Source organism: Rhinopithecus bieti, unplaced genomic scaffold (assembly GCF_001698545.2).
Source record: "Rhinopithecus bieti isolate Rb0 unplaced genomic scaffold, ASM169854v2 scaffold_2432, whole genome shotgun sequence".
Classification (NCBI taxonomy): domain Eukaryota; kingdom Metazoa; phylum Chordata; class Mammalia; order Primates; family Cercopithecidae; genus Rhinopithecus; species Rhinopithecus bieti.
In genome coordinates this window covers 4,009,496-4,019,311 of record NW_016804136.1, presented here as the reverse complement: position 1 = coordinate 4,019,311, position 9,816 = coordinate 4,009,496, and the positions used below count along the sequence as shown (strand labels likewise).

The following is a 9,816-nucleotide window of genomic DNA, read 5'->3' as shown; positions in this document are numbered from 1 at the left end:
ATTATAATTTATATAGCTTTTTCCTCCATGTATAGCCCTGTCCCCATTTGCTATGCTGTTATTAACAGAATTTAATGCCAAGAAAATATTTAACATTAGATTGATTACTCTAGACCTTCCCCCAGTCCCACTATCCCCTGACCTATTTGCCCTTTTCAGTGGTTGGGAGTGGGAGTTATGTTTTTGTACTTTGATTGCTCTGCTTTTAGTCTGGAATTTACAAAAGTGAGTCACATTTCTTCTGAATCCTTTGTGATTTAAGATATGTTTGTGCATAGTTTTATGCAATGGTTCATTCCTATGTCCTGCAGGATATCTATGACCTTAAGGACCAGATACAGGATGTAGAAGGGAGATACATGCAGGGGCTTAAAGAACTAAAGGTATCAGGGCCCATTCTGCAGCCCAAGCATGCTCTGTATGCAGAAGTGTTGGCAATGGTGGCTTTGCAAGTTCTGTTAACCAACTGCATGTAGCTTTACTAACAGTGTTTGTCTTTCAAGCGTGTGCTTAACCTGCAGTGCATTGAAATGGTGAACTTTCAATCTCTGCTTATGTTTAAATGTGTAGTACAGTTTTTAAATATTCAGCAGAAGATATCATTTACAGTTTTTTTTTCTCTTTTTTATTTTTTCTTATAGAGACAGGGTCTCACTATGTTGCCCAGGCTGGTCTCGAACTCTTGGGCTCAAGCCATCTTCCTGCCTTGGCCTCCTAAAGTGCTGGGATTACAGGCATGAGCTACCTTGCCCAGCCTCTTTTACAATTTTAAAACCTTGTAAAGTACATGCATATCCCTTGTGTCTTAGCCATACAAAATTAAATTGGTCAAATGCCTAAAAAAATACTAAGAATATTTTTATTGAGAATTGGACCTCAAAATTCTTCCACGCTAAATGAAAAAGTGTTGCATATTTCTGTTACCAAACTCAGTCAGTATTAAATGTGGGAGGAAGTAGCAACTGAGACACCATTATTATAAATATCCCCCCTGGAGGAGGGAACATGAAGACATGAGGCCTATATTTTCTTTTGGCTTGGATTTTTTTTAACCTATAGGTCAAAAAAGATGACACACATATAATGCCTTAAAGAATTTGGAGGTAAATGTAAATGGTCTTTATCTTTTCCCAGAAAGGATGACTAACATTTTTCAAAGTAAATGTGTGAGGCAGACAGTTTGGTTGTAAATAGCATTGGTTATCATGCTCTTCTTTCCTAACATTTCATTCTGAAGTTCAAGCCTCGTGTTATGAAGAAACCAGAAGTTTATTTAAACACATGTATGTCCTGATTTGAAATCAAAATACACACTACAGGCCAGGCACGGTGGCTCACGCCTGTAATCCCAGCACTTTGGGAGGCCAAGGCAGGCAGATCACCTGAGGTCAGGAGTTCGAGACCAGCCTGGCCAACATGGCGAAACCCTGTCTGTACTAAAAATACAAAAAATTCACCAGGCATGGTGGCAGGCGCCTGTAATCCAAGCTACTTGGGAGGCTGAGGCAGAAGAATTGCTTGAACCTGGGAGGTGGAGGTTGCAGTGAGCTGAGATGGTGCCATTTCACTCCAGCCTGGGCAACAGAGCGAGACTCTGTCTCAAAACAAACAAAAAACAAAAAAGCAAAATACCCACTACACCTCTAAAAAAGCAAAAAGCAAGACATTTAGAAAGGTGACTCAGGATATATCCGAAGGACAAAGCATGGACTTCATGGGCAAGGGTTTTGTCATCTTCCCTGGCATGATTTGGAGTAGCCTCACTATCAGCCAAACTCTTCATGCAAGTGATATGGTGTCCATGAGAAACAGAGTAAGACTCAGGACCCAAAAAGGTGAGAAGTCTAATGGGAAGTGCCCATGAGGGAAGCCTGCAAGTTGCTGATAGGGCAACATGAGTTTGTCAGTAAATATCAGAAGTATTACAGAATTAGTTGATGTTCTCATTTAATCTTACTCCTTTAATCTTCAGGATTTAATCTCTCTTTTAAGGTTTTAGAGATACGACTTTTGGAAATATCTTGGATCAAACAAATCGGTACATTAAATAAATATGCTTATATTAAAGTCACATGTGTAACAATGTATCAGGAAAGCAATCGTGTGATTCAGGGACATTCTTATTGTCATTTTATTTTATTTAAAACTTTTTTCCTTTCATGTTAGATCTACCATTTATTGCATTCTTTGACGAATACAAAGGAACAGATTGGATTTGAGATTTGAACAGATGAGATCCCTTTTCCTAATTCATGCCAGAGTATAATTGAACTTGACTTCAGATTACATTTATCCTTGACACTTGAAGTGGGAAAAAACCCATAAAAATAAAGAAAAGATTGTCTGATTGGTGACCAAACATGGTGGGATGATGCATCCTATTGAAAAAAGATGTTGGCTCATTGCTTGTGACATTACTCTTACTATGTTTGCCTTTGGGATGTTCTCAACCACTCTCCCCTCCATCCTTTCATCGGGGAAGTTTATTATTACTAATACAGCATTTGCCCATGCTGTACTAGTATATAGTGTGCACTGTTACCCAGAAAATGCAGTAAAATATTAATTGTAAAATTTAACTGATCTATTTCTTAAAAGATTAATGATTTTGTAAGTCAAACGACTACATCCATTAACCCATTTTAAAAACTATTAAAATTAATACCTTATTAAATTTAAGTACAGAGTTACAGCAGTAAATAACAATAGTAAATCTATATCTAGTGACTGAAAACTTTCCAAGATGTATTGAAAAAAGGCAAACTGTAGAACAAAATGTAGAGTATATAATTTGTATTAAAAATATATATGAAGTCAAGGGTGTATATATTTTATACTATAAACAAATAGGAAATGGCCTGAAAGATAATCTACCAAACCAAGAGCGCTTGTGCCTCTGGAGGGAGCATGGTCAAGGAAGACTTTTGCTTTATTGATATTGATAATTTTTCTGCTATTAGCCTCTCAGATGGATGAGAATTATTTTAAAGTCTGCATTATAGTAAGATACATTTAGATATATTTAGAGCACTGTATAATTGACTTTGCTTATATTCTTTGTTTTGATTAAATTTGTTTCTAATCATAGTTTAAATCTTACCTGACAACTTACTTCTGGTTTATGAAGCATTATTAAAAGTGTGTGTGGCCGGACACAGTGACTTATACCTATGATCCAGTTTGGAGGCCAAAGTGGGTGGATCACTTGAGCCCAGGATCACTTCAACCCGGGCAACATGGTGAAACCTTGTCTCTACAAAAAATTAGCCAGGGGTGGTAGCACATGCCTGTGGTCCCAGTTACTCGGGAGGCTGACATGGGAGAATCACCTGAGTCTGGGGAGGTTGAAGCTGCAGTTAGCTGAGATTGTGCCACAGTGGTCCAGCCTGGGTGACAGAGTGAGACCCTGTCTCCAAAAAAAAAAAAAAAGTGTGTATGTTTGTATTTTATTTAGATGTAATTCACATTCCATAAAATTTACCCATTTAAAATATATAATTCACTAGTTTTTAGCATACTCACAGAGTTGTGCAACTAGCACCACAACCCATCTTTAGAACATTTTCATCACCCAGAAAAGAAACCCCAATCACTTACTTTCTGTCTCTGTAGATTTGCCTATTCTGGAGATTTATTACAAATGGAATCATACAATATGTGGTCTTTTGTGATTGGCTTTCATTTAGCATAATATCTTCAATATTCACCCATGTCGTATTATCTGTCAGTCTTTTTTTAATGGCTGGATAGTATTCCACTGTATGGATTTGCTACATTTTGTTAATCCATTTGTCAGTTGATAGGCATTGGGTTGTTCATACTTTTCTGGCTATTATGAATAATGCTACTGTGAACATTTGTGTACAAGTTTTTGTGTAGACATATCTTTTCAGTTCTCATTGGTAGATTGCTAGGAATAGAATTGGTGGGTCATATGGTAACAGTATATTTAACATTTTGAGGAATTGTCAAACTGTTTTCCAAAGTAGCTGCACCATTTTATGTTCCTACCAGCAATGTATGGGAGATCTGATTCCTCCACATCCTTACTAACACTTGTCTTCTGTATTTTTGATTATAGATTATAGCCATCCTAGTGAATGTGAAGTGGTACCTTATTTTGGTTTTGATATGCATTTTCCTAATCACTAATGATGTTGAGCATGTTTTCCTGTGCTTATTTGCCATTTGCATATCCTCTTTGGAGAAATATCCAGGTCCTTGCCCATTTTTAAATTGATTTGTGTGTCCTTTATTGTTGAGTTGTAAGAGTTGTTTATGTATTATTCTGCATATAAGTCCCTTATCAGATATAAGATTTATAAATATTTTCTCCCATTCTGTGGGTTATCTTTTTACTTTCTTGATCATATCATTTGCAGCATAAAAGTTTTACATTTGGGCCAGGCACAGTAGCTCACACCTGTAATACCAGCATTTTGGGAGGTCGAGGTGGGCAGATCATGAGTTCAGGAGTTTGAGACCAGTCTGGCCAACATAGTGAAACATGTCTACTAAAAAATACAAAAAATTAGCTGGGTGTGGTGGTGTGCGCCTGTAATTCCAGCTATGCAGGAGGCTCCCACAGAATTACATAAACCCGGGAGGTGGAGGTTGCAGTGAGCCGAGATCGTGCGATTGCACTCCAGCCAGGGCAACAGTGTGAGTGAGACTCCATCTCAAAAAAACACAAAAAAAAAGAAAAAAGTTTTATATTTGGGTGAAGTCTTTTTTTGGTTTATAATGCTTTTGTTTGTTTGTTTGTTTTGAAACAGGGTCTCACTCTGTTACCCAGGCTGGGGTGCAGTGGCATGATCTTGGCTCACTGCAACCTCTACTTCCTGGGTTCAAGCGATTCTCCTGCCTCAACCTCCCGAGTAGCTGGGATTACAGGCACCCACCACCATGCCCAGCTAATTTTTGTATTTTTAGTAGAGATAGGGTTTCACCATGTTGGTCAAGCTGGTCTTGAACTCCTGACCTCAAGTGATCTGCCTGCCTCAGCCTCCCAAAGTATTGGGATTACAGGCGTGAGGTACCACGTGCAGCTAGTTTATAGTGCTTTTGGTATATCTAAAAAACCATTGCCTATTCCAAGGTCATGAAGATTTATCCATATTTTCTTTGAAGCGTTTTATTGTTTTAGCTCTTACATTTAGATCTGTGGCTCTTGGTGAGTTAATTTTTGTGTATGGTGTGAGGTAGGAGTCCAACTTCATTCTTTTGTTTGTGGGTATCCACTTGTCCCAATACCATTTATTCTTTTCCCATTGAGTTACATGGATCCCTTTGTCCAGATTAACTGATTGTAAGTTCTGGGCTCTTAGTTCCATTTCATTGATAAACATTTGCACTAGTATTTTTAAAATTTATTTCCATAAATGATTACTTTTCCTGTGTGAAACATTTTTTTTTAACTTAAAAAAAAGTCACTAGGCAGTAGTATTACCAAAGTAGATACGGTTACAAAAAAACATGTGAGCTATTTTAGGCAGAAAATTTTGAGATATGTAACATTTCAGGCATTTTGTGGTACCTTTTCTTTTTTTTACATCAAAACTGTGGCATTAGATCAAACTCTTTATTTTGTTTTATTTTATTGATTGGTAGAGATAGGGTCTCACTGTCACCCAGGCTGGAGTGCAGTGGCACGATCTCTGCTTACTGCAGCCCTGACCTCCTGGGCTCAATCAGTCTTCCCACCTAGCATCCCAAGTAGCTGGGGCTACAGGTGTGCGCCACCCTGTCTGGCTAATTTTTGTATTTTTTTTTGTAGAGACAGGGTTTTGTCATGTGGCCCAGGCTTGTCTGGAGCTCCTGGGCTCAAGCAGTCTACCCACCTTGACCTCCCAAAGTGCTGGGATTACAGAGATGAGCCACTGTGCCTGGCCAAGCTCTTTTTTTAATATTAATTTTTGTATTGCTTATTTAAACATGACTGAAATTTGGATAATTGCTAGAAAAAAATATTTACCTTTACATTGGCATTTTTATGCAGAACAGGAAAGTACTAAAAACAACTGTCTAGAAAGTGGCAAAATTCAAATGAGTATGAAGTTCACTTATGTAAAGAGAGGCTGTATTTTGTGGTATCACTGCATTCTGAACACCAGTCTGTTATTAAAATTATAAGAGTAAAATTTCTGAAAATATTGACGATTCTTCATTTTATGACTCTTACAGATATATGTTGTTTGCACTCCTTTTCTTCTTTCAGAGGCTATGCTGCTGCTTAATTTTGTTTTCTTGGGGAACAGCACATACTGTTCTTATAAAGGCATTATTGGCTTATTATTGTCTTCCTGTTTCATGTGCATGTTACTAAACAAGGAGTTCCCCAAACCACTTGTATTTTATGAAAATGCATCTTTATGTATTTGTGGCAATGCTATAATTTCTTGTTATATTGCATATATTCAATTAACATATTTTAGATATCAGACTGATGACTTCAACTCTCATTTAGGAATCTTTGTCTGAAGTGGAAGAAAAATACAAGAAAGCCATGGTTTCCAATGCACAGTTAGACAATGAGAAGAACAATTTGATCTACCAAGTAGACACACTCAAGGATGTTATTGAAGAGCAGGAGGAACAGATGGCAGAATTTTATAGAGAAAATGAAGAAAAATCAAAGGTAATGCTTATCTTGTATTTTCTCTTAGGGCAGAAAATAAAAGCCTGCCACTTATAAAGTGATGGAAGATTGCAGCATACTTACTTAGGAATGATGTTTCAGTCAAAATTGAATGGCCCAAGGAAATTGACAGAACACCATGAGATATCAGGCCCTGAAGTAATTTTTTTATTTTAAAAAAATATTTTCTTAAGGAAAAGCTTATGTCTTCTGTTAAGTTTCTGAAAATAGAATACAACTCAAGTTTTATCTTCATTTTCTGTCTCTTAATTGGGACTGTAATTACAGTATGTTACTTATTTCTTCCGGTTACAAGTGACTGGAACTCCCCGCAAAGCTCCAAAGACTGTCAGTAAGATGATTCATTTTTTTCCTATGAACTTCTGAACGGTTCAAGAGAATACATTTTCTAAGTAATTGGATAGAAGTCTTTAATCAGTTATTTTAAATCAGCAACTTGGAGATGTGAGTCAGAAATTGAAAGATATTTTCTTTAGAGGTTTATAAGCTGTAATGTTAAAATGTACAGATGGAGAATAAAATGCATTGTCCAAGGCCCAGATTTGCTCTTTGACAACTGCAGAAAGCAAATTGGGTTCTTTTAAAAGCATATGTTTTAGACTTTTTGAAAGGTTGGTGTCAGTTCAAGCAGAGGTCAAATGGGTATTATTGCCAGAAATGGATTGCTACTACATTGCCAATATAAAACATTCAGAAAATAATTTAGGAAATGCATATTGATAAATTGTTAGAAACAACAATCTGAATTTGTGCGTAATAAAGGGAGAGAAGCTGTTTATATAACCTCGAAGAGGCCAGCATTATTACTATAGTCTTTATAGGAATTTCTTTCCTTGAGGACTAGAAATGCCCATTCCAGCCTGTTTTGGTCACATTCAAAAAGTGTTAGGAAGTGTGCCAGGCGTTTGGAGGAGAGGGATGAATAGACCAGAGCACAGAGGATTTTTAGGGCAGTGATACTATTCTGTATCATAATGGTGGATACATGTTATTATGGATACATTTGTCCAAAACTATAGAATGTACAACACCAAGAGTGAGCCCTAATGTAAACTCTTGGACTTTGGATGATAGTGATTTGTCAATGTTGGTTCAGTGATAGAACAAAATGTACCACTCTAGTGTGGGTTGTTTATAATAGGGTAGACTGTGCATGTGTGGGGACAGGGAGTATATGAAAACTCTCTGTACTTTAAACATAATTTTACTATGAGTCTAAAACTGCTCTAAAATTGTTTATTTAGGACTGGTATTTAGATGGTGAAAAAGAGGCTTCTAGTTGTTTTCATATTGGACTGACAGTGGCCCATTGAAGAGCATTATATATGTTAAATATGTATATCTTTGATTCTTCTTGTATATCCAATAGGCCATTTTTGGAGATTCTGAGCCATCACGCTTTTCCTAGAGCCTCTGGACTCCTTTTTCTGCTGTCCCACACATTTTTTCTTATCTATTTTGCCTCTTTGTTTGTAGCAGACTAGAGTAAAATCTCATGCTAAGTATTTAATGGTCACTACTAAAATGAATTATCTTTCCATCATCTCAGATATCCTTCAGCATTTTTAAAAATGAAGAAAACCCTTATAATTAGCTATTTTAACCAACTTAGTTTTTCCCTCCATCATTTTAGAAGGCAATAGAATTATTTTAGTATGCATAGAGTTTTTTTCTTGTCCTTTTTTTTTTTTTTTCTTTTGGAGACAAGGTCTCACTCTGTAGCCCAGGCTGGAGTGGAGTGGCACAAGTATAGCTCACTGCAGCCTCTGTCTCCAGGCTCAAGTGATCCTCCCACCTCAGCCTCCTGAGTAGCTGGGACTACAGGCATGTACCACCACGCCTGGCTAATTAAAAAACATTTCTTTTTATAGAAACAGGGTTTCACCATGTTGCCCAGGCTGATCTCGAACTCCTGGGCTCAAGCAATCCACCCACCTTAGCTTCCCACAGTTCTGGGATTACAGTTGTGAGCCACCATGTTGGGCCTTGTTGCACTTTTCAAACCTAAAATGTATTAAGTTTTTTTTTAATACCCTGGAAATTTGCTTCATGTACTGTGATGCAGAAGACTTTGTGACAGTATCTCTCTCTAACATATCTTTATCCCAAGCTCTCTCATTCTAAACAACTATTGCTTTATACAGTAGAATGTTTATATTCAGATATACACAAAGAGGTCAGGCACTCTGGTGTATTTCATTACAGAAGCAGGTAGTGAGAGTAGAGAAGGACGGTTCAATAATAATTATACAGTATTAATAAAATTTTTCAAAATATCTTTAGTGCCTCCTCCTGGAATTAAATAACTATTTTGTTTTATAATTTAATTTAATTTTATTATTTTTACAGACAGGGTCTCGCTCTGCTCCCCAGGCTGGAGTGCAGTGGCACGATCATAGCCCACTGTAACTTTGATCTCCTGTGCTCCAGTAATCCTGAGTAGCTAGAACTGTAAGCACATGCCACCATGCCTGGCTGTTGGTTAAAAATCTTTTTGTGGAGATGGGGCCCTGCTATATTGCCCAATCCTCCTTCTTTGACCTCCCAAAGTGTTGGGATTACAGGCATGAGCCACTGCGCCTGGCCCATTGTTTCTCTTTTAAAGCATAATCAAAAGACCATTTCACACCTGTAAAATTAACAATAATTCATATTACATATCCAATCAATGTTAAAATTTCAGTAGTTTCAAAATGTCATAAATGATTTTTCTTTTTTACACTTAAAAAAATCAGGATCCAGGTAAGTTTCACACCTTGGAATTAGTTGATAAATCTTTTAAGTCTCTTTTCATGTATAGGTCCTCTTTCATGTTTTTTCTCCTTATAATAAATATGTTGAAGAAACTGGGTTGCTTAATATTTCCCAGTCTTACAGGTTTTTCCATTTTCATCCCCTTAGTGTCTTTACCATGTTCCCCTTTCCTCTGTATTCTCTGTAAGTAGGTAGTTAGGCATAGAGGCTTAATCAAATATAACTTCAGTTTTTTTGGAAAGCCTGCTTCATAGATGGTGCAGTTGTCTTCCTTCAGGAGGCCCAGATGTGTGACTGGCTGTTAATGCTGTAGATACATGCTTAGATCCTTCAGTTGACTAGGGACTGCAAAATGGGATGTTCTGATTTTGTCATTACCAAGTTATTTTATTTTATTTTATTTA

General features: G+C 37.0%; 1 protein-coding gene across 1 annotated transcript in view; it reads left to right on the top strand.

Moving 5' to 3' along the window:
* Positions 1 to 9,816, top strand: part of LRRFIP2 (LRR binding FLII interacting protein 2) — a 135,152-nt gene that overhangs the window by 93,672 nt on the left and 31,664 nt on the right. Inside the window, exons 18-19 of the mRNA XM_017865726.1 lie at positions 312 to 383; positions 6,467 to 6,637. Of these exons, the coding sequence (XP_017721215.1) occupies positions 312 to 383; positions 6,467 to 6,637 (243 nt within the window). The remainder of the gene's footprint in view (positions 1 to 311; positions 384 to 6,466; positions 6,638 to 9,816) is intronic.